At 42.2% G+C, this 24,268-nt stretch overlaps 1 protein-coding gene across 1 annotated transcript; it reads left to right on the forward strand.

Moving 5' to 3' along the window:
* The first annotated feature begins 241 nt into the window (after positions 1–241).
* Positions 242–23,541, forward strand: PDCD11 (programmed cell death 11). The gene is made up of 35 exons (XM_026050692.1): positions 242–343; positions 946–1,089; positions 1,930–2,097; positions 2,966–3,127; positions 3,339–3,462; positions 3,804–3,985; positions 4,201–4,308; positions 4,812–5,018; positions 5,369–5,493; positions 5,955–6,015; positions 6,574–6,720; positions 6,849–7,100; positions 7,916–8,059; positions 8,765–8,965; positions 9,326–9,496; positions 9,872–10,091; positions 10,186–10,338; positions 11,210–11,325; positions 11,507–12,021; positions 12,514–12,576; positions 13,017–13,125; positions 13,674–13,763; positions 14,085–14,187; positions 14,750–14,927; positions 15,677–15,733; positions 16,554–16,676; positions 16,983–17,105; positions 17,319–17,526; positions 17,835–17,963; positions 18,351–18,491; positions 19,539–19,789; positions 20,400–20,568; positions 21,063–21,216; positions 21,772–21,937; positions 22,810–23,541. Exons 1-35 carry the CDS (start codon positions 242–244, stop codon positions 22,979–22,981), a joined length of 5,538 nt encoding a protein of 1,845 aa, XP_025906477.1. The 3' UTR covers positions 22,982–23,541.
* The last annotated feature ends 727 nt before the right edge of the window (positions 23,542–24,268 follow it).

The following is a 24,268-nucleotide window of genomic DNA, read 5'->3' on the forward strand; positions in this document are numbered from 1 at the left end:
AGGAATGCAAGTGTTTATATGGACCCTCACAATGCTTTGGTGTAGTCAAATATTAAACATGTTTGCGTGGGAGTTTGGGTTTTATTTGCGAAGTAGCTGTCTGAATTCTTCTTTAGTTTAGGGATAATTCACTTTTTTTTTTTTTTTTTTTTTTGGGGGGTGAGTGTTTGAGGATTGGTTATGATATCTTTATGCTCAATCTTTTCTTTTTTTTTTTCCCTTGCCCTATAGAAGTGCAAACATGGCATCTATGGAAGAAAACTTTCCCCGAGGTGGTACCCAGAAAAAACCCACAGAGGAAAAAGCAGCCAAACAGAAGATAGAGCAGGACAACTTGTTTGATGTATGTTGTTTTCATGTTCTTAATTAACTCTTAGAGTTGTTCTACTGTCAGAATATCACCTGAAATCTTTCCTGTCCCTGACTTCTTTACATTTATCTCAYATARTTTGTATTATTTGGACTTTGGGAARRTATCTGCTGCCATCCACTTCTCTTGTGACTCTCTAAAGGTCTTGAGTATCTGGCTCTGGTTTAGGGTGAATGTCTTGACAAAAAGCTCAATCAAAATGAGGCCTCAACACTGTAGCATTCCATAAGCTCCGCATCCCGAGTTACTTGCTGCTCTATTGCAGGATTGGACCCTTCCGTACAGCAATGCTGGAACAAGTTGCAAGTTGAACTGGAATTGTGTCTTTTTTTTTTTTTTTCCCTACCCATCTCCTTCAAGTTTTACCAAATAATCATCCTCAGCTCTAAAAGAGATATCTTGAAAAACTTGCATGTAGCAGAGTGGTTAGTAAGAATATTCTCCCTTTTCTACTATCCCAGCACATTTTCTCTAATTTTATTTTTAATTTTATTCCTAGCAGTGGAGTTCTTCCTTAGCATAATGTTCAGCTCTTTACTTCTGTTATTTTCCTGACTGATTTTAATCTGCTTTAGATCCATCATGAAGAAAAAACAAAAACACAGAAAAGAAAAAGAAGTCAAGTTGACCAAGGAAAGCAGAAGAAGAAGAAGCTCAAGCTGGACAAAAAAGACACTTCTAAAGACAAYACTGTCATTTTTGAACCGCTCACCATTGAGGTTTGTGGTTAAATGTTTGGTTTTCGGTGCTTCTGTCATTTACAAGAGAATGATGAACCAGGATCTTAAGTCTTTTAATAGCAACCTTAGTAGTTAGTTAATGGAAACTTGGAAGAGGTAATAGTCTCTGTGTTCTCAGGGTCTAGGTTAGTGTGCTAGAGCAAGAGTGGGATGTATATGATGGGCATGTTATAAGGCATCATTTGGAGCTTCTAGTGATTCTTAAATCTTTCAAGGGACCAAAAGCTTCTGCTTAATTCTGGATTGGGTTCTGGTGCCATGTGTGTCTTTGTGGGAACGCCACATCTAGTTTGGAAATAAAAATCTTATTTCAGAAATGTTCCATGACTTTTATGAATCGAATGCTGTGCTGAGAAGGGATGCATGGTTGCTACACCTGTGGCTGTTTCTCTTGAACACAGTGAGCCCACCAGATGCCATGAGCCCATGGTATCCACCCATTGGTGGGTTGGATTTGATTATGGTGTGAGTTAAGGTAGTAAATGCTGGTGAGCTCCTTTTTRGTCATCAAAAATGGAGCATGGGGTTTTTGGGAGAGATGAGTCTGTTCTAGCCCTGCTGGATATGTTACTGTTTTGTCTGTTTTCCCCTAGTAAAATGGGGAGGAATAGCTCTTGATCTGTACAGAGTGCATTATAAAGTACCAGGTGCAAGTATTATTTCAGCCTTTTTATTTGGGGGTTTGGCAGACAATGCATATTTTTTCTTGTTAAACGTGCAACTATAGCAGTGTTTCATGAGGAATTTGTAACTACCACACTGTTACCACTCACTTGCCAAAATGTTCACCAAATGCTGCTGCTCTTCCTGCTTTCCTAGGCACTCTGTGAAGGGATGCTACTTCTTGGTTGTGTGAAAGAGGTTAATGACTTTGAATTAGTCATCAGCTTGCCCAATGGACTGTGTGGCTTTGTCCCAGTGACACAGATCAGTGATACCTACAGCAAGATGCTGAGTGAGCAGGTGGCTGAAGGAGAGCTCCTGGAGGTGAGACCTTGGATCTGCACTGCGCTCTGTACCGGCAAGCTGGGACGGGGATTAATTTGATCCCAGAATCAACCCAAAGGTCTTGCTGAAGATTCTGGGTTTTATTGTCTCACAGCAGACTTCAGTTTGTCTGCAGTGGCAGGCAATGGTCCATGGTTTTGGCAGATGATCCATGAATTTAGTAGGCAGCCTGTTGAATGTGAAGAAATTTGTGTGTTTGCTGCTGTAGCTAAATATAGATTCCTGTCTCTGTGTGGCAAAGGATGGAAGTTGAAGTGTGTGGAAGATGATGTGGGGATGTGAGGTTGCTCAGTGGACCTTGGGGAGTAGTACAGTCCTTGAAATTACACTGTTGTGCTGCATGCTGTTAGGTAGTGCTATTTTAGACTGACCTTGGTTTGGACCATGCTTTTCCAAGCTGCTTTTATAACTTAATGGCAAYGTTCATTACTGGAAAAAAGAAGAGGGAGTAACGTCAGCCCATCTCTCCAGTGTTTACTTTACTTAGAAAGGTGGTGAGTAATGTGGGGTCTGTGCAAGCTACTAACCTCTTGTTGGTGGTGTTTCCCCCTGCTGAAGAGGKAGCTGAGATTAGGGTCACTCTTGGCTCTCTAGCTGTGCTTTGATCCTCAGCTACAAGCTTCAGACCACAGGCCCCACAGTGCTTTTATTAAACAAAACCTGCCAGCCGTATTAAAATCATGTAATTCCATCTCAGCCACTATACAGAAAAATGTGTTTTTTGCCTTTTTATTGTACTGTTGACACAGAAATAGAGCTTTCTGGGGGAGGGAGGGAATTTCAAACTCTGATGCTCTTGAATTATTTAATGTTGTTTCCTTATTCTCTTGATCATCTTGCTGGACAGGACTTGAACTCTCTCTCAGACATGTATTCACCAGGAACATTGGTCAGATGCATCGTGACCAGTGTCGAGAAAAGTGCTGATGGACGACGGAGCATTAAATTGTCAATCAACCCCAAGAAGGTCAACAAGGGTCTGACTGCTACAGCACTTGCAGCAGGCATGGTGCGTGTTCTGGTCTGCTGCAGCCTTCCTAGGCTTTGGAGGCTCCCCTTGCATAACCTGCCTTGTCGGGGCCCTTAGCTTAATTTTTTTTTCATGATTGAAGGCACATCTAATAAGAGCACCTGCTGTTGCTGAGCATTATTTTTTTTTCATATGTGTTTTTTCGACTGTTTCTTCACATTACTGAATTGCATTGTCTTTCTCCCAACAGCTGCTCACTGGCATAGTGTCTAGTGTGGAAGACCATGGTTACCTCATTGATATTGGAGTCAGAGGGACTAATGCATTCCTGCCTCGTCAGAAAGCCCAAAATTATATCAAACTAGCCAAGAAAGGTGAGAAACTGCTGGACTTAATTGGATTATGGCAATAACTGGAGCCTTTTGTGTGTGTGATATTGGTACACTTCAGCAAGATTGGGTCAAAGTGGAATCTTTGAGCTGCTGAAAACAGTAGTTTTTTGTCTGATGTGGAAGGCCATTAGGCTTCAGTCTATTTTCTGACAGTGTTCTTATTGCAAGCCCTTCTGTCCCTGCTTGCAGTAGACTTCACTTTGATGGAAAAAGTTCAGATGTGAAGACAGGGAACTTTGAAAAGGCCTGGGATAAGGCTGTAGGCAAAAGGGAACCCCTGAGTGTACCTAAAGGGGATTTTATCCTGTGTCTTGCTTTTGTAGGACCTGACTTGAAGATAGGCCAGAACGTGAACTGCCTCATTGTGGAAGTAAAGAATGAGGGAAGAATTGTCCGTTTGTCCATTGATCGGTCGGAAGTTGCTGCATCCCTCGCAACGGAGCGACAGAACTGGACACTCTCCAACTTACTGCCAGGGCTGGTGGTAAAAGCTCAAGTGCAGAAGGTTAGCACTGATTTTATGGGAACAAATGAAACGGAGATGGAAATTTGTACCCTGAGAGATTTTGTGCTTAATACTTTTTAAAAAATAATGCTTTCATTTAGATACTCCCTAAGTATCCAGTTTCACCTAAGCTCCAATCTCTACCCTGGCTGTGAGAGTATGATTGTGAGCACCAGTTTGTTAGTTATCTCACTTAATTTCTTTCTCCTGTCTAGGTGACCCCATTGGGGATTGCTGTGAGCTTTCTCTCTTCCTTCACTGGCATTGTGGATTTCATGCACATGGATCCAAAGAAATCTGTGAACTATTCTCCAAATCAAGTGGTAAGGAGACGATGAAGTACAGCTGAAGTTGGTATGTTACGTGGAGCATGTCTTCTCCAGCTGAATTCTCCAGCATTCTGGTGAAGAATTATTGATCTACTGGATTAACCTGTGAAATCTTACTGATGATGACTTTTTTTGAATTCTGATTATCTAGATTATTATCTAGAGCTGTAAAGAGCAAAGCCATTCTTGGGATAATGGAAGACTTGTGTGGGATGTGTGAGAGATTTGGGAAAGATGGGAAAATTATTTTAGCACTTCTTGCCACAMTGGCACCGAAGTAGTGTCTATAACTTTAACAATGGGTGAAAGCTGAAATCCCGCATTTGTGAAGCCTTTAGAACTGAAATTATGTCTTTGTAGCAACACTGGAAATTGCTTGTAAGTGGACAAGAGTTCAGATACTGAAGATCACATCTAAAAACATGAGTGAGATGGGTTTTTCTACTTCCATTTATAAGATGATGTTTAATAAGCCTTCTGTCCTCTCGCTGGCCCAGGTGAAAGCCTGCATCCTCTCCATTCAGCCCACCTCCAAGCTGGTGCGACTTACTCTGCGGCAGACCTTCCTCCAGCCTGGAGGATCCCCCAACCAGATCTCCAGCGATCGCATCGGGGCGGTGGTGGAGGAGTCGACGGTGAAGGCCTTCTTCAAGCAGTTTGGTGCTGTCTTTGAGCTTGAGGATGGCAGCCTTGCGTATGCACGGGTAAGAGCCAAGGACTGAATGAGCACTGAGAGAACTCCTCTGTAGCTCCTGTAGCTTCTTGAGAAATAAGGTCAGGAGGAAGTTTTTTTTTTATTTCTTTTTTTTTAATTATGTTTATTATGTAACAAAATTAGGAGAAAGTAGAAGATATTTGCAAAACTCCCTCCGGTCCAGATATGGAACGTAGGAGGGTTACAAAAGAAGTCAGAACTTGTGCAACCTGCTGCATGAAGGGATTGCATTAGAGGGAAGGTTTTGTGAAATTTTGCAATTTCAACCTAAGCTTCAAGTCAGTGTTTCCTCTTTCTGAACATGTTCTAAATCATTGTGGGTTTTTTTCTTCCTTCCAGCTGAAACATCTTTCAAAAACAAGAAAGTCCTTTAAACCTGCAGCTTTTAAGACAGGGTGCAAACACAAATGTCGGATAATTGACTACAGTCTGATGGATGAGATGTGTATTTTATCCCTGAAATAGTAAGTTTCACAGACTTCCAGAAAACTGAATGCTTAGAAGGTTGAGAATGGAAAGAAGCTGCTTTGCTTTGTTGAAACAGAACACGTTTAGAGTTCCCAGCTTGTCTCTGTCTTGTTTCAAGTCAGAGTGCGTAAGCATCTCATGTATCCTTTTGAAACCATGAGGAGGTGGGGTAACGTATGTTTAATTGGTGGGCTACAGGGAGGCCAAATGTCTTTTGTTGGAAGGCTGTAGCTGGCTGGTGGCCATCACTTTGTAATTGTCACCTGGAAGGGAGTCTGGTGAATGTTTCTGAACTTGATGCCCAGAGAGTGGTGGGAGGTGAGTCAACAGAAGTTGAATCAAAGTTATGCAGCACAGTGGAGTAAAGCAGGAATTTGGGATTTTTTTAGGGCAAGACAAGAGGAGATTTTCTCTTTTTTTTCCCATTTGGTCATGTCTTGCTGTGTTTCTTTTCTAGTCAGATTATTGAAGCTCGGTTTCTGCAATATAAAGATGTCCACGCTGGGGATGTGGTGAAGGTGAGATCCCGAAGGACTGACATAGTATCTGGAGCAGTTKTGCAGAAGTGATCTAGTTAATTTGCATTTATTTTGCATAATGCCAGTTTTCAATTTCTGATCCAGTCTGGTGATATCAAAGTAAGGAGAAAAACTTCTCCTTGATAGGTTTGCTTGATGGAATTTTTTAACTTCCTTCATTCAGCCTTTCTAAAACTTACCTTGTACTTGGTGAACTGGAAGTGTGGAAGTCAAATATCCATCACCATCAACTGATGGACAGAAACAATTACTCTGTTAGATATCTGACTCATGTTTGAGTGTTGGATATATCTCTGGAAACATGTAGTCTGACAGTCCTGAATTTTGCAGAATTTTGCAGAAGAAGCCTATGCTCAAAATGAGGTAGTAAAGTCTTGTTTAACATATGAGCAAATGTTAGATTGGGTGSATTGTATTTTTTGGAGGGTGGTTAGAATTGGTGGCAGTTTGTGATGTATGTATCAGCTGTTTTCTACCCATGCACACTCTGCTAACCATCCTGAATTTACAGATCCTTTTCCATCTTTCGTTCTCTAGGGTAAAGTATTAGCTCTGAAACCCATTGGGATGCAAGTGAAAATTGCTGATGGGATTAAAGGGCTTGTGCCCTCCCTGCATCTTGCTGAAACAATCCTGAAGCAGCCTGAGAAGAAGTACAATGTGGGAGATGAAGTCAGGTGCCGGGTGAGAGCTGCTAGACAGAGTCTTCAGCTGCTTTAGGCTGGACTTTCTCACTTAAGTGCTTTGAGCAGCTGACTGATCAGACAATGGCAGAGATGCTTTTTCAACCTTTTTCTGTTCTCTTTTTCTAGGTGCTAGAGTGCAGACCTGAAGAAAAGAAGCTATTCCTTACTTTGAAGAAAACTCTTATCCAGTCAAAGCTTCCAATCCTTTGTAATTATGAAGAGGCTAAACCAGATCTGATCACACATGGCTTTGTGGTGTGTGCAAGGGAGTTTGGCTGCATTGTGAAATTCTACAATGATGTCAAAGGTCTGGTACCCAAGAATGAGCTGAGCTCAGAGCCCATATCTTCTCCAGAAGAAGTCTTCCATGAAGGCCAGGTAATTCATGCACCTAACTTACATTTTGTGAATGAATGCCAAAAAAAAAAAAAAAAAAAAAAAAAAAAGCTGCAGTGTAGTTGGCTCTGGCATGAGGTGTTCCAAAAAATAAGCAGCCACACCAAGACATTTCCATGTTCTTTTACATTAGGCAATAGCTGTAGTCCATTTAAATATACTAGACTGTGTGAGAGAGCGCTTCTTGAGCACTTCAGAGCTGATTTGTTTATTTGTTTCTAGACTCTTCTGCAGTGCAGCAGGCACCATGCTGTGTGATTTAGGGACTGTGGAGATCTTAGCATCAGTTTGGGATCCTGAACCACATCTTCTTTTAAGGGAATTAATGCTTTTAACATGAAATCTTTTTCTTGATTTTTTTGAATTCCTTTATTTTTTTCTGTTTGTTTCAAGTCTTGTGCATCCCCAAGCAGGAACTATGAGAGTTGTGCTGTGGCAGGCTCAGCCCTAGTTGCTGTTTTTCTGGAGCATTCTCTTGTCTGAAATCCAGCTGTTGATTCGCCAAGAGGAAAAGCTTTCAGGAGTTACGACTACAKGTCTGCAGATCTGAGTTTTATTCTCAACTCTGCTACAGACCTGTCAAAGTCATTTCATGACTTAATGAAAGTCATTTAATGTGCATATTTTCCATCTGTGAGATCAAGAGACAGTTTCTGTATTGGATCTTAAGGAGAGTAACTTTTAGCTTAGGTGTGGTAGAAAAAATGTAATGTGTATTTTTTTTTTTTGCCTGTCTCATAGGCTGTAGTACACTGAGGAGGAATGAAGTTAAGCCTTGTTTATTTTTTTTACCACAGGTTGTCAAAGTAATGGTTTTAAAATGTGAACCCCAGCAGGAAAGACTGCTGCTGTCCTTCAAGTTAACAAGTAAGCCTGTCCCTAAGGGTAAAAAAGAACATACTGCAGTGAAGAACCATCAAGTGAAATATGAAATAGGAAAGGTATTGAATTTCATGACTGTTTTTTTTTTTTTTTTTCTTCTCTCCTATTTTCCTATCCCATTATTGAGAGGAGACAATCTGGTATCACTGTCAACAACTTTGCTTCAGGAAAAGCTGTTAGAGATTAAGAGGTAGCATTAAACATATTTCTCTTATTGGGTTGTTTGCATCTGCTGATGAAAGGCAGGAGGGATTCGATCTCATGTCAGAGGACAGGATAAAGAAGTCCTGGGGCTCTCTTCTAGGAAATGCAAAAGTTAGAGTCCCTACTGCTGGGTGAACTCCTCTCCTGGATGCTGCTGATCTTCAAGACTCCAGAAGCAGCTGCTTTTCTTCTATTTGAGAGAGAAGGAAACAAAACACACTTAAATGAAATGTTTAAGTGCTTCACTGCTGTCTTTGGGTTTAAAAAGTGCTTCTGACACTMTGCAGATACTACTTCTCTGGGCAAAGGGCAGTCCTAATTTTCTTTAAAAGGTTCTCATCTTTCAAACAAAGTTATAATTAAGACAATGTTTTTAGCCCTTATTATCAACGCTGGCATGCTTTTGAAGCTTGGCTCTGTCAGTGTGAGACTATTTTTTATATACAGCTGAGAAGTAATGTCAGAGCCCTTCCAGGACAGCATTAGGTACCTGTGCCTCAACAGAGATCACTTCAAATGCACTTGGTGTTTTTCTGTCACTATGCTTGTTCTTTCTTTAGATGGTTGATGTGAAAGTCTTGAAGAAGAAAGAGAATGGCCTAGAGGTTTCCATCTTGGAAGATGAAGGCAAAGCCATTGCCTCACTTCCCACAGTTTACCTTTCAGACTTCGTTGCTAACTGCAAACTCCTGTGGCATTGCCTTCAAGAGGGAGATGTCCTGCCCAAAGTTATGTGCCTAAGTAACAAGGGAGAGCRTATTGTATCCTTTGCTGTTTCAGCTAGTTGAATGAAGATGTTTTTTTGAGGTATCTGTAAAAAAGGCAGGGTTTCTGTAAGAAACAGAGAAGATAAGTTTTAAAATCACAATTTTGGCAACAATTCTGCATTTTTTCCRTTTTGCCTTTTTGGTAGTGTTGGGAAGTTTACATTTCAACTAGTGTAAAGTATGCCTCTTTAATGCTGTGAATCTTTTGAGAAATTGATTGCTAAAATCGAGTGTAAAGAAATGAAGACAGTAATTGTGTGATTCTGGGGCTCCTGTACTGTCCTGCCACCAAAGACAGACAGAGATTTGCTTGGCTCCATTCATTCTTCTCATTTTCCCTAACTGGTTATTCAGATTTTGAGCAGAAAGTCTGCAGTCATTTCTGCTGTGCAGGAGGAGCAAGTGGTGAGAAACTTCTCTGAAATCCAGCCTGGGATGCTTTTGACCGGCTATGTGAGGAATGTGATGCCTTTTGGCGTGTTTGTGGAGTTCCCCTTTGGCCTTACAGGACTGGCACCCAAAACAGTAAGTTATGTGTTCGCTTCAGAAATAGCATGTGTGTAATCAGCAAGCAAGCTTAAAACATGGCTTTGGGCAGAGCTGCAGGGAACAGTAGGGCTGTAGATCCTGCATTCACTCCGTTTCCCTCAATAGGTTGAATGATGTGCTTAGGTTTGTGTTTTAATTCTCCTCCAAAATGAGGTTTGTGTTTTAATTCTCTTCCAAAATGAGGTGAAGACTTCGTTCAGATGAGCTTAAGGGATAAGGGGGAATTTAATGTGACTTCATTTACCCATTTACATTGCTAGCATTTTTGTCTTGGCTCACGTTTCCTGAACAGCACTGCAGGTGCTTGGCACTTGCACTCAGTAACCCTGCTCCTTTATTTTGTTTGCACAGAGCATGAGTGACAAGTTTGTGACGGACACCAAGGACCACTTTGTGGTGGGACAGACTGTGATTGCAAAGGTGATGAGCACTGATGAGGAGAAGCAGCGCGTGCTCCTCAATTTGAAGGTGTCAGAGTGCAGATCAGGCAATTCTGCTGAGGAAAGCTTTGCTCTGCTAAGCCAGTACTTCAGGGAGGTGAAAGAAATCAGGAATTTGCTGAGAAGAAGAGGTAAGAGTTGCCCATCATCTTCTAAAAGGAAATAAGGTCACAAAAACTGTGACTTAACTCCCTTAGCTCCCTGCTTTCTTCTCCTTTTATTTAGGGGAGTCCAGTGTGGCCCGAAGTCTTTGTGAACTGGTGCCTGGGAAGGAGCTGCAGCTGGTCGCGCAGGGTGTGAAGGAGGACGGCTCAGCCCTGTTCAGCAGCAGTGGTGCCACGGGCTTGACTGTAACAGCTACTCGCTATCATTTGGGAGGTGAGGGTCTCTTCTTGGACTGCTTTGGTTTTCACTCTGAGACTTCCAAACCTCGATACTTCAGTGAAATCTGCTGCTGAGGAACCAATATGGCATGAGTCTGATCAGAGCAGGGATGGGCTTAGAGAAGAGTTCAGTTTCCTGCTGTGTGGCCAGCGTGTTTGCATGATCTGGATCACATTGTTTAAGCCCACCTGTGATTTTGCTACTTCGTCTGTAAAACAGACCTAGTTCTGCCTCATCACTCAGGCATCTTGTTGAGGTTTAGTTGGTGCTTTGAGGTCATCRGATGAAGCATGCTGTATATAGATAAAGTATCAGTACAAGCTCCAGCTTACCTGTCTTTTTTTCCTCTCTGAAAGTGTGTTCTTTGGAGCATGCTCTATCTTAAATTCCTGTACATTTTTCTTTTAAAAATAGCTGTGATACAGAATTACAATTTCAATACTTCACAATTCAAAAAAAATCAAGAAGGTTAAATAATCCAAAAAGTAAATGTTGAGATGGTAAATGAATCAAGCAAGCAAACTTATACCACTAGCTTCGATAGGAATGATAGCATAGTAGATAAGACTGATCCTTTTGTGCAAAGATCAAAAGGTCCTTTTGTACAAAGGATCTTTTTGTTCAAAACCTACATTACCTTAAATTTGAGTTTAGTTTTATTTGCTTTATCAACTTAGTTTTTCCATGGGAATATCAGATTCTTTCTCCACATAAAGGAAGCCCTTTCATTTTTCTTACGATTAATGTTGGAGGAATGTATTCTTCTAAGATGTGTTATACAGCTGGTACTGACTGCAATTGTTGTTACCACCTGACAGAATTAAGAATTCTGACCAATTCGTAAACTGTCTGTTCCCACTCATAGACAAAGGTATTGTTCCTGGTGAGAAAGCAAAAGGATTGGTTCTCCATGTGGATATTCTCTCATCTGTGGTGCATGTTTCCCTTCGAGAAGAACTGTTAAAACAAAGAACCAAGCAAGTAKGTATTCAGTTTTTAGGCTTGTGTGTTTTTGCCCTTCTACCAAGCTTAGCTAGCTAATTAAGATGGGGCAGGGGGGCGGAGGTTTAGGAAGCTGTTTAATCCTTTGCAGCTGTGGGAAGTAGAGTGAAGGGAATCAAGGTCCCTGCAGGGAAGGTCATTATCTCTATTTGTCTCRCAGCTGACAGAGAACTCCCAACACCCTGCCGTCGTGCAGCACGTAGCAGAAGAGTGTGCTGTCATCTCTTTGGAAACRGGCCAGCTGGCTGCCATCCCTATAGCCTCTCACTTCAACGACACCTTCCGTTTTGACTCAGAAAAGCTGAAGGTGGGACAGATGGTCTCAGTGACCTTAAAAACAGTGAAGGGACATGACCATGGAGTCTTGTTAGCAGTACAAGACCCAKCAAAGAAGAATATGTTTGTAAGGTTCCGGAAAGAGTCTGAGACGACTTTGGAAGAGACTCTTTCTGCTGTGCAGCACTCCCTTTCCGTGGGGGATATTGTTACTGGAACTGTTAAGTCTGTCAAACCTACCCATGTCACAGTTGCTATTGATGACAAATTGACGGGGTCAATCCACGCGTCCCGGATCTTGGATGAAGTATCTATGGGCTCTTTTCCAACAAATACTCTGAAAGCTGGACAGAAGGTGACTGCCCGGGTCATTGGAGGCAGGGATGTGAATACTCACAGGTAGGAAAACATGCACCTAATGTTACTTGGGTAGCACCACAGATGGGATGTTTACTACATTCAGATGATCTGGGCAGTTCCCTCCTTCACCAGACACTGATACAGCTACCCTTGCTGGAGTGGAGGTGCTGAGTGAATCTGTCACCACATTCCATCCTGGGTGAAGGTTGCAATGAATTTAATTCTTTTTAGCTGCGCTGCTGGATCTATCTTGGTTATAGATTGCAAAAAAGAATGATGTATAAACTTGTGTTACAATCTACTGGAAGCCTTAAATGCAATGTCTCTGCAAATATGCAAGCAGGTTTGTCTCAAGAGGCTAAATTTGTGAAAGTGCTTTTGGGTCCTGAAAAAGTACTCTGCAGGACTGAAACCAGAAGATTTTGGTAGTTTTAGAAGAGGGCTTAATATCTGTTTTTCCTCAGTGTGCTGGGAATACGGGTGACTGGAGCATGGGGAGATTGTAAGAAATTGTTTGATCCTTTTCTTCAGGTATCTACCCATCACCCATCCACACTTTACACGATCCATTCCAGAGCTCAGCATTCGACCGAGGTAAGTATTGATATCTGATCTCTGCAAATAATTCAMAGACCTTGAATTCATGTGACTTCCCTTCCTTGTCAAAGGAATTTCCCTTCTCAAATCCTTGTGAAGGGTTTGGACATAGCAAAGAGCTCTAGGTGAATGCAATGTGGCAAGACCTATTGCTCCCACTTTCACCTCATTTCAGATCTGGGAGTTTTGAAGATCCTGGTGCTCTTCCAGCATGTAATTTACTTTGAATGTTCTTTGGCACCAAGTGTTGCCAGCTTGGAGTCTCCTCCATGTTGGGAGCATTCCATGTAATTCCATGTAGAAGGGTGCAGTAAGGAAGAGGATGGGGGTGAATGTTTCAATAATACTGGCTCACCCTAATCTCTTGGTTTTCTAATGCTTATCTTCATCATTAGGATCAAAACTAACTGATGTCCTTTCTGCTTGTATGCAAACAGTGAAATAGAAGGGAAAGTTGCAACAATGCTGAACCATAAAGGAGACAATGCACCCAAGAAACTTGAACTCTACAAAGTTGGGCAGACAGTGACCTGTTTTGTTAAGAAGGTAAGRTCAGAGGCTTTATAAGACATGTACTGGGGATGCAGCAAGTAAGGTGACCTCGGAGACCTCAGCTCAAACTTGTAGACTGACACAACTTTGTTCTTCATTCATTGTAAGTGTGGCCTGTGCAAAGTGCAGWGTCTTAGGGGGCCAGCAGGAGAAAGAAACAGCATTTTCTATACCAGTAAGAGTAGAGATAACTGATCCTCACTGGCATGTCCATCTGTTGCCACCTTGTCTTCCACCCTGCAGTTTACCTTGATAAACTTGTAAAACTTGATAAACTTGTAGTTTACYTTTGAGAAAACTGTCTATGCCACCCGCACAAAATAGGCGTACTGCTATTTGCCTCTTCACTTACATGTGAAACACTTCAGTGTTATGGCTATAACGTAAGTAGAAGTCAAATGACCATTTTTGGGTGATGCAAGAGCCCAGGCCAGAGTAATCCCTTCTGTCATTAAAAATGAAGGGATTCTTTGGTGAAGTTTTTCATTTTTTTTTTTTTTTTTTTTTGTGGTCTAATGCTCTTCTATTTGATGTCTTCTCAGTATAACACCATCAAAAATTGGTTGGAGGTAGAAGTCACACCTGACATTCGTGGAAGAGTTCCACATCTGCTGCTGTCCCTCAGCACCAAGGTAGGATTATTATAGATGAGCTACACAGTTTTTTATACCTGAGGCTGTGGGTAACAACCACTAACACTTTTCATTTATCTACTTATGTGGATATCCAGTGGTCTGCCCGTTATGCACCGCTGTGTCTCATTGACAAAAGAAGTATTRTGTCTGTTTAGCCCAGGGTAATGGAGCCCTTGAAACAACACGGAGCTCTTTGTCAAGTGTGTGTGTCAGAGGTGTGTTTTGAAAGTGTAAAGCTTCACAGGAGAGTACAGCAGTCAGCTGAAATTGCAAAGGTCCTTTCTATGATACTAAGTGGAAKCCTTTCTTTCATTTCAGGTTCTAAAGCATCCAGATAAGAGCTTCAAAAGTGGCCAGGCATTGTCTGCTACAGTAACTGGAACAGATGTCACTGAAACCAACCTCTACTTGTCACTTACAGGTACAGTTTTAACACCAGGAATCCACTGCCTCTGATGAGGCACTGAGGTGGGCTTGCACTGCCCTCCCCACACAAATATGTTGTGGCTTCAAAGCCAATCTGCACCTCCTTTTGGGAAGGAAGGCAGGGAAAGACCAGAGAAGACCCAAGTCCTTGACTCAGATGTATAGCAGCATGTAAGATGAGAAAGGATCAGACCGTTAGTTTAAAAAAGTCACTCTCAGATGCGTCTCAGATTGACACGCTTCTCTGACCTCTTTTAAGAATATTTCCTTCTAACCTCAGGCATGAGATGCCAGAGAAAACATTTCTCTGTCTTTTTTTTTTCTCTTAAAATATGCCTTAAAAATGTGCAATTAGGAGACCAGTCTGGGGTATCAAGATGTTYGCCTTGACAGTAGCTGTTAACTGACAGAGTGTACAACGATCACCTTGTGAGAAGTTGATGGGTGTGATATGTGATTAGGGAACTGATTCCAGCCTTGCTGCCCCAATAGCCCTGTTTTGGTAGTGCACATTCGGAGTGTTATGAACCTTTCCCCTYTTGCTTTGCTCTTCCCAGGAATCCAGTCGCTGGAGCAGGGCATCATCACGGTAGGCACTGTAGCAAAGGTGACTCCACATGTTGGCTTGACCATCACGCTGCATGGAGGGAAGACTGGCAAAGTCAGTATCTTTCACCTGAGCGATAGCTACACAGAGAAGCCTCTGGATGACTTCAAGATTGGCAAGATTGTCAGGTCAGTTCTTCTTGCTCCTTCAAATTGGGAGGTTTACAAATATTCTCCTTTGGTGACAGACTTCTCTCTGCTGATAYGTGGCATCAGGCACGCGGGGTTCAGCATTCAACTAAAGTGACACTGACTTCTTATATGAGGTGTGTTTCAATCTCAGCTTTAACAGCAATTCAGAAGACAGCCTTAAACACTACTGTAAAGGTTGCTAAGTCTGTAGAAGAGTTGATGCACATGCCTGAAATGATCTTATACTTTCTGTGTATCCAAATGCATCTCTTTGTCTTTTTGGACTGTTTGGGAGAAGAAACTCTCATAGTGCAGGTGATGAACAGRACAGAGAGGAACTCGGTTGTCCCAGCTCTGCCATGGTTTTGAGGGTCATTTGTCAAGTCGGATGACTTTATACTACATCTGTAATATTGCATTTTCCTGCTACATAAGTTTATTGGGAATGCTGGAGGTTAAACAAGCCAAATGACTCAGCTSTAGCAATCTGCAAATTCTTTGTACCAGTATTAGAGACTGGGTAAGGCAAATAATTTGTTTCAGAAAAATCTSTTCAGCTGCTTTTGTGAACGATGAAGCCATCGTGTCATGCTGGTTTGTGTTAGACGCTAAGTGTTCTAAGAGACAGAGCAGTTTATCTCCTTCAGAGCTTCTTTCTGTTAGTGCAAATAGTATCTCTTTTCTGTCTATAGCTTTTTTTAAATTAGCTAAAACTTCCTGTTCTTTCCCCTTACTCTGCCATGCAGGTGTTATGTCCTTTCCACTGAGAATGGCAAAATCCAGTTATCTCTCCGGCAGTCCAGGTAGGCACGTTCCTTCTAGACTGTGGATCTGCTATCAGTAATTAGTAGTGAAAATCCAGTAGTTAACAGCTGGTTTGCTCTTGAAACACTGTGGGTTTGGACAGATCAATGCAAAGTGTTCAAAGGACTAGGGTTTTTTTTAAGGCATGAACTTTGCTCCTAATGCATAAAGGTTTTCTTGTATGTCAGCAAACATGAGATGCCTGGCATGTAATGTAGAACTGAGCAAGTGGGCACACATTTAATTACTTTTACCATCATTCTAGACCTAACTTAACTTCTTAATTTTTGAATAAAGTTCCTCAGTTGTATTTGCAGTATAAGTTGCATTTTCAAACTGCATTTTGAATGATTTGAACTAAAGATCAGGTCTAGTCTTAAATGAGTGGTAAAACCACAGATGTGTGGTAAATCTCTAGTCTTAAAYGTGTGGTAAAACCAAACCTCTTGTTTTGTCCAAAATATTTAAATTTGATGGAAGGAGATAACTTAGAAACAAGTGGGAAAAAACAGGCCAATGTTTTTGGATTTCAGACAGCATTTGATTCAACTCTCAGTTTCTCGTGGTCAGAGGAAACCAGAACTGTCTCATTTGGCTGAGTTTGTGGCAGCGTGTGTGTGTTCTCTGAAGTGTGTACGTGTCTATGATTGGACAAAGATGCAGATATTGTGTCAGTACAGTTGAATAAAATGAAGAATGTGCCTAATACAGAATGTTTTTTCCAGAAAATGCTTTCTCTTTTTTTTTTTTTTTTTTTTTTGATATCCAGAGCAGAATATGGATTATTTAAATTAATGTTTTTTTCCTCTTTTCCTTCAGGTTAAATCCAAAGAGCAGCAAAAAAGTGGAAGATGTGGAAATAACAAGCATTAAGGATGTTAAAAAAGGCCAGCTAGTGAGGGGCTATGTCAAATCAGTCACTCCATCAGGTGTATTCTTTGGGTGAGTAGCATGAGACCAGAATACTGCATTGAGATGTGATAGGTCATGGTGAACTGTCTTGTTTTGAATTTGTGACTCTGGAATTCTGCTTGGGGGGATCTCTGTGTACTACGATGATGCAGAATGAATTTCCTTATGGAAATCAATTTCATTGTCAGTTTTATTGAGTGTGYGAAACTCAAATAAGAACCATTTATGTGGCATGGTATAGAATTTGCTGTGCCACGGAGAAATGCAGAACATTTTTTTTCTGTTAGTGTTTTGTTTTGATTTGCCATGGATTACTCTCTTTTTTTCTCTCCTCAGCCTGTCCACGTGTCTTCTGGGTCGAATCCAGTTCCAGAATGTCTCCCCTTACTTTGTACAGAAACACTCCTTATATAAGAAATACCTACCTGAAGGAAAACTGCTTACTGCCAAGGTCCTTGGGTAGGTCTCAAGTATTTGAAARGGATCATAAATTAGCAGAAAGGAGATGGGGAAGGAGTGGAAAGAGGGATAGCAGGTAGAAAGAGTAGTAGGAAGATTTTGGAACATATTCAGGTTTTTGCAGACCTGTAAATGTTGTTCTCTATTTTTTTTTCTTTTTTTCCCTCCCTTTTCCATTCTTCTCCCTTACCTGCTCCTGGCAATACATGGCAGTGTAAACAAGGAAGAAAGCCACGTTGAGCTTTCTCTCCTGCCTGAGGACACTGGGATGCCAAGCATCTTGCCTGAGTCCCTAGGCCTACCACGTTATGATGCAGAGGAAGAGAGGGAAGAGAGAGAGAAGAAAGGAGAGGAGGAGAAGAAGAAAAAAGAGCTTAAAATGAAGAAAAAACAGAAAAGAGGCAATTCTGAAAGTGAGCAGGTATGGATGTACAGGATTTAAGGAGTTGGCTAGCCCAGACACTACAAAGGATGAGGAAGTTCCACCAGCATCAGGCTGGGAAAGAAGTGAGGAATTATATGGAATGGAGGGGGAGAAGGGAGATTAAGCCATATTGGAAACTATCAAAAATTACTTGCTATTACTTGGAATGTAGTTGTTTCTATTATTTGGTTGATGTTCTGAGGCACTTCATTCTCTCTGCAGTCAGGATCATTTCTTTGTAAAGTTGCTAGTAAGATTCACACCGGCAATTCCATCAGCATTCACTTGTTTTCTCTCTGTTGTAGGAGACAAAACGAAAGAAAAGGAAGATCTGCCCAGCAGATGAAAGTGACAGTGGAATTGAGGTGTATTGCCGGGAGGAGGAGGAGGAGGAAGACCAGAAAGAAGAGGAGGCAGCTAAAAAGAAATCTATGGTGCGAARTTCAGCAGAGAATTTGTGCTTGAGGGTGAAAGAGAATGTTCATATTGAGTCAAGGGTTATCAGGGTTGCTAATCAGAGACAACTGGTATGAGAAATAACTTTCCAGTCCTATTGAGATGCATTATCTTTGACTTGGATGACAAGATTGCAGCGACACAGACTGGTCTTCACGTCAACTATGAGTGATATGAGAAACATTGGCTTAAAATTACAGTAAGGGTGACCCAAGTGAGATGTCTTGGCAGTTGGGCTGCTTGTGAGCATGAGAAGTTGATAGTACTGACCAGAGAGAAGGCACAAGCAAGCATTTGCTGTGTCCAGTCTCTGTGCAAAACCTTCATATAAAAACCTGTGGTATTCCCTGTGTTTCTCCAAGCAGATAAAGAAACTCGGTGAGGCTCCCAGGCTACAAGTTTCCACTGGTTTCACTTGGGATGAGGATGTGAACACAGTAGATGTGCCAGCACTGAGCCAGAAGGAGAGTTCCGACAGTGAAGAGGAGGAGGATCTGCAGGCTAAGGTACTGTGTGCTAGAACTGCTTGCTTAGGAGGCACCACTTGGGGGCTCTAATGTCTTGTCTTGATGCTTGTGTGTGTGTGTCTGTGTGGCAACATTTGCCACATATCGAAGCCATCTAACCCAAGGGACCATCTTTGCCAGGCAATATTGAACTTCTTTAACTACTCTTATTAGTATTAGTAGCAGGTACCTTTGAAGCGGAGAAGTGAAGATCTTCAATCTGACATTGATTCATGAAAAATGGGGCTTCTCAAAGTAGCATCCAGAAAAGTGTCAAAACATTATTTATAGCAAAGAGTAGTTTCATTAAAAACCTTTAAAATTTGATTTCAGCATTGCTTTGGTTGTTGAATGTTTCTAAATTTTGAAAGAAATTCTAGAGGTGAAGACTTTCCACATAAAAGCCTTTTTATTAAAAAAAAAACACTCTTATGCTGGAATTTTTGGATAAGTTTTCCAGTATGACCAATCCAGCAAAATTAGAAACAAGCRCATGAAGCCCTTTATTCTTTGGACTTTCTCCTGCCCCCAACGCTAAGCTCTGTGAAGGAGGTCTTGCATGGTTTGGATGCCAATGCATGGGTCCTAATGCAGAGAACTGTACTGCTTTATATTCCCAATTTAGTTATTGAGTCACTCTAGTGATCCGTAAAGATGCCCAGTCTTGCAGCATTTCTCTTACATAGCCTTATTTTTTTTTAATGGATTTGGATGGTAATGGTGAGCTAGAGAGAGAATGAGAGGAGCAAAGTACAACTGTGCAATTGGTGTGCAGGACTAGCAAAGTACTTTGGTCCATCAATGTATTTCATGAATGGAAACCATATTTCTTTCAACTGTGTACTTCTCAGCATGTGAATTTTCTTTGTGAATTTTCTTTGTGCAAGGGGCAGAACAGGGGCTGGTTTTCCTTCTCTAAAATAACTGCCCTGTCATCTTATGGAAGTTGCCCTATTCTGAACATACTGGGGTCTAACTCTGCTAGAGCTGAGTCCCTTCACATGTTAAGTGCCTACTTTTCGCCAATCCCTCTCTTKGCTCTTTCAGCCAAAGAAGCAAACAAAGAAGGAGAAGGAGCTGGAGAAGGAGAAGAGGGAGAAGGAGCTGTGTAAATTAGAAGCTGCCCTGATGGACCCCAGTCGACAGCCCCAGACAGCGGATGATTTTGACCGCCTTGTGCTGAGCAGTCCCAACAGCTCCATCCTCTGGCTGCAGTACATGGCCTTCCATCTCCAGGCCACCGAGATTGAGAAGGCTAGAGCTGTGGCAGAGAGAGCACTTAAAACCATCTGCTTCAGGTAATTATAGGGTTTTGCTTTTTCCTTATACCAAATGGTAAGCAAAGGTGGAGGTCTTGATGGGAGAGGAGCATTGGGAGCAGCATTAGTGTGTGCTGCTGTAGACTGGGAAGGTCTGGCTGTTTCATTGAGTGCAAGGGGACTATGTGGCTGCAGTTGTAAGCTGACCTCGTGAAGGTGTAGCCTGAGTCACCGTGCCTGGTCTGCTGCAGCCTGTGAGCACCCTGGCTCCCCAGAGTCCCAGTGAACACGCAGTCCTACCTCAGTGGTCAGAAGGGTTTGAAGGGCATAGTGCTGTCAGTGAAGTCCTCAAAACAAACTGAAGCCTCTGTGGCTGTTACCATACCACAAGGTATTAAAACATCTTCACATTATGTTGTGTCTTCTTGAATCATCCCTGTGGTTTTAAATTACAAACACTAGTGATTAAAGCTTGCAGTGTGAAACAGCTACTGTGTTCTGTCCCAGGAGTGGCGTTTCAGTGTRGTGAATGCTCCCTTTCTGTGTCTCAGAAACAAACGGTGTGTCATTGAGTACGTGCAGGATGGTTTGCAAAAACCTCAAAAACCTTGGTAAAAAGCTGAACATTGTTGTTTACATTTGCTTTAAGGGAAGAGCAGGAGAAACTAAATGTCTGGGTAGCTCTGCTGAATCTGGAGAACATGTACGGCACTGAGGAGACGCTGATGAAGGTCTTTGAGAGAGCTGTTCAATACAATGAACCTCTRAAAGTCTTCCAGCATCTGTGTGACATCTATGCCAATTCTGAGAAGTACAAGGTGAGATATTCCCTGATATTATTTCAAGCAACATGGGCTTGAATGTTCTGGGACAGGCCTGAAAGACCTTGGGAAAAGAGAAGGAAGAGAACTCATTTTCTGCCTGGCTTTGTTTGTGCTTCCTCAATTATGCTGGTTGCCTCCTTGGAGAATCTGTAATGGATGAGATTCCTTCTGCACTTGTTCTTGAAAAGACTTAGAATGAGGAGCCCTGATTAGAGGTGGGTATAGTGCAGACAGGTCCCAGGCAAATATTCCTTCCAGGCATGCCAGTAAACCCAATCCTGCCTTTGTTAAGCTTCCGGCTATCAGATTTATATCTATCCTATTCCTAACTCACTAATGGTTATGATGGGCAGCCAGCAAGGTGCTTTTGATGCTTTCTTCTCTCACAAATGTTTGAAGTTACCTGGCCAAGACAGAGTTTCTTAGAGATACTAGACTTCGTAATGCATCTGTATCATCTAATCCAGTCTCCCTCTCTGCCCTTCCAGCAAGCAGAAGAGCTGTACCACACAATGTTGAAGCGTTTCCGTCAGGAGAAATCTGTGTGGCTGAAATATGCCTCTTTCCTCCTGAAACAAGGCCAGACTGAGGCTACACACAGACTTCTGGAGCGTGCTCTCAAGGCTTTGCCCACCAAAGAACGTAAGCATTTTCTTACTCATCCATGATGCAGTTTGYCTGACAGGTCTGATAAATTAGCTACTCTCTGATATCTCTGTCTTCCTGTGACAGTGTTTGTAGGATGTGTAAACTGCAGCCAACTTGAACCTACTGCCTTTGTCARTAAGGGAAAGGAAAATTTCAGCTTGATATCATTTTTAAAGCTTTTTGTAATAAATCTACTGTAATGTGTAAAAGAAGGCACCCAAAGTGACAGTGACTTTGGTTCTTCAGGCGCTCTATAAAAGCTTGGTGGTTTTGGTTTCGGGTTTGTGGGGCTGGGTTCGACCCTGGCCTGGTGCTGTGTGAGTGCAAGAACAAACCTCTTTCCTACAGAAAACTCAGATGGAAAGTGAAGCRTGACATCTCCCCTTCCACTCCCCCAGTCCTACTTCAGTTCCAAATCTCTTAAAAGCAGCGTCTTTTGTATCTGGGTAGAGATGGTGTTGTCCCTGTGCCTACCTCTTTGGTGTAATTACTGTTGACCTGTGTGTGTTCATGGGGAGGGTGCTGCTCTGATACCTTRACTTCTTGCAGATGTGGATGTCATTTCCAAGTTTGCGCAGCTCGAGTTCCGCTTTGGGGACCCGGAACATGCGAAGGCCCTTTTTGAGAGCACCCTCAGCAGTTACCCCAAACGCACAGATATCTGGTCCATCTACATGGACATCATGATCAAACACGGAAGCCAGAAGGAAGTGCGGTGAGTCCTGCCACAGCAAGTGGGGAAGGGAATGTCCAATGCTTGGAGTACAACTTAAAAAGAGTAGATACACCACAGCATGTGGCTGTTGAAGGCCTTCCAGAGCAAAGGAGGACTTGTATCACCTGGAGAAGGAACACTTGGGGTGCAGAAGGGCTTATCCTTGCTGTGACTGAGGAGACTCCAAGGAGATTCGCAGGGCAGAAGGGGACTGATTCATAAGGGTGACCTGCATGACAAAAATGAAGTGACTTGCATTGAGGGTGTCATACTGTACTTAGCAGGACTGCTRGGTTGTTGGTGGGCTGTCCTTGGTTTGTCAGGATCTGTAAAGTGATTCTGCTAAATTGCTTTGAGGTTCAGGTGCCTTAACAACAGCAATGTCGTAGCTGCTTGTCGTGCTGTCTGTTTAATTCTGCTGTTACTAAATCTGCACAGACAGTCTCCGAGCATGCTGATCTCCCTGAGGCTGAGCTCTCCCTAAGGAGAGACAACATTGCCATGTTGTATTTTAGGAGTGAAATTAAGCATTGCTTTCTACTATATGTCATAACATGAACAGAGAGATCAGTCACTCTTTTTGCTGAGAGTTGACAAAAGGAAGTCCAGCTTCCCACACTGTAGATCTGGGTTTGGCCCCCTTTGTGAACTGAGGGTCAGATAGAATGGATGGATCTTAGCACAAGTTGACCAGCAATCTCTGAGCTCTTTTTTAAGGTATTTGCCAGTTCTTATAAATCTCTTGCTTTTCAAGCACCAGCACTTTTGCAGCAGGTTGAATGAATTTGCTCTTTATTCTGAGGCAGGATATAGAGCTTGTGTTGAATGTCATCACCCATACAGTGATCTGAATGGCCTTTGGTTTCTTGCAGGGACATCTTTGAGAGGGTCATACACCTGAGCTTGGCACCCAAGAGGATGAAATTCTTCTTTAAACGCTATCTGGATTATGAGAAGAAGTATGGTACAGCAGAAACTGTCCTGGCTGTCAAAACAGCAGCACTAGAGTATGTGGAGGCCAAGAGTTCCCTTGCTGAGAGCTAAATACTGAGCAAATAAAACCAGAGAGACTCAGTTCTTTATACCTCTTGATTCCCACACTGCATGGAATTCAACTGAGGATGTCCATGGACAGTGAGTTTCCTGACAGTATTGGTATAGGACCAAGCCAAACCAGAAGAACAAATAATCTAAAGACAAGATCTGATAAATGTGTGCAGCTTTGTTCATCTGTTATAAATTAGGCTTGTTTGACGACTGATTCCAGTTATTTAAATATAGACTATTTTATGATCCATTTGAGCATCGTCCCTACCAGTTCTGCTTTCCTACGGAAATGGTGCAGTTGTTACCCCTATTAACTACAACAATATCCTATAAATTTATTTCTCTGTCCAGTAGCAGAGAAGGTTCTTGCCTTTTACCTGAAATCAATGCTTCAGAAGATTTCTCAAGTGCCTTTGTGCTGCCAGGAGTTGGCAGAACAACATGGAATCTGAGTGGAGGAGTTTGGAAGATACCTCTGGAGATGCAGTCCCTTTCCCCTGCTCAAAGATGTGTCAACAAGAACATGTTTCACAGGACCATGTCCTGTTGGGTTTTGAATATCTTTAGGGATGGAGATACCATGGCCCTCTTTGGGCAACCTCTTTCAGTGTTCAGTCACCCTTACAGTGAAGTGGTTTTTTGTTTGTTCATTCCTGTTTTTTTTTTCCTTTATGTTTAAATAGAACTTTATTTCAGTTTGTGCCCATTGCTTCTTGTCCTTTGTCTGGAAAACACTGAAGAGAGCCTGGTTCTCCTGTTTCTGCACTCTTGGACCTCCCTGAGCCTTTTCTTCAGGCAAAACGATCTTCCTTATGTTAGATAGTCTATTCCTTTAATCACTTGTGTCACCCTTTGCTGGACCTAGCCCAGTGTATTCACCTGTCTTGTACTAGGAGCTTAGCACTGGAAGCAGCAATCCAGGTGTGCCCTCAGCTGTGTTGAGTTAAAGGAGGAATCATCTTCCTCAGCCTCCTGGCAGTGGTCTTCCCAATGCAGCTCTGAAGGCCAATAGCCTTCTTAGCCACAGGGCATGTGCCTTTAAAGCCCAAAGCATCCAGTTATCATGGATCCCATGATCTCAGTCATCTCTTATAACAAACTGCTAGTGATGGACAGTGATTTTCAGTAGCAATGACTTCTTTGGAGGTCCGTAAAGTCAAATAYTTTTTTCTGTGCTGAAAAAATAACTCATTCCAGTCTAACCTTCTACTTGGAAAAATAGCTAAGCATTTTGGACATTTATAGTCTTTCTCACTAGTGTCAGTGCCTTATGATTCTTATTAC

Source organism: Nothoprocta perdicaria, unplaced genomic scaffold (assembly GCF_003342845.1).
Source record: "Nothoprocta perdicaria isolate Ctin4 unplaced genomic scaffold, notPer1 scaffold_7, whole genome shotgun sequence".
Lineage (NCBI taxonomy): Eukaryota > Metazoa > Chordata > Aves > Tinamiformes > Tinamidae > Nothoprocta > Nothoprocta perdicaria.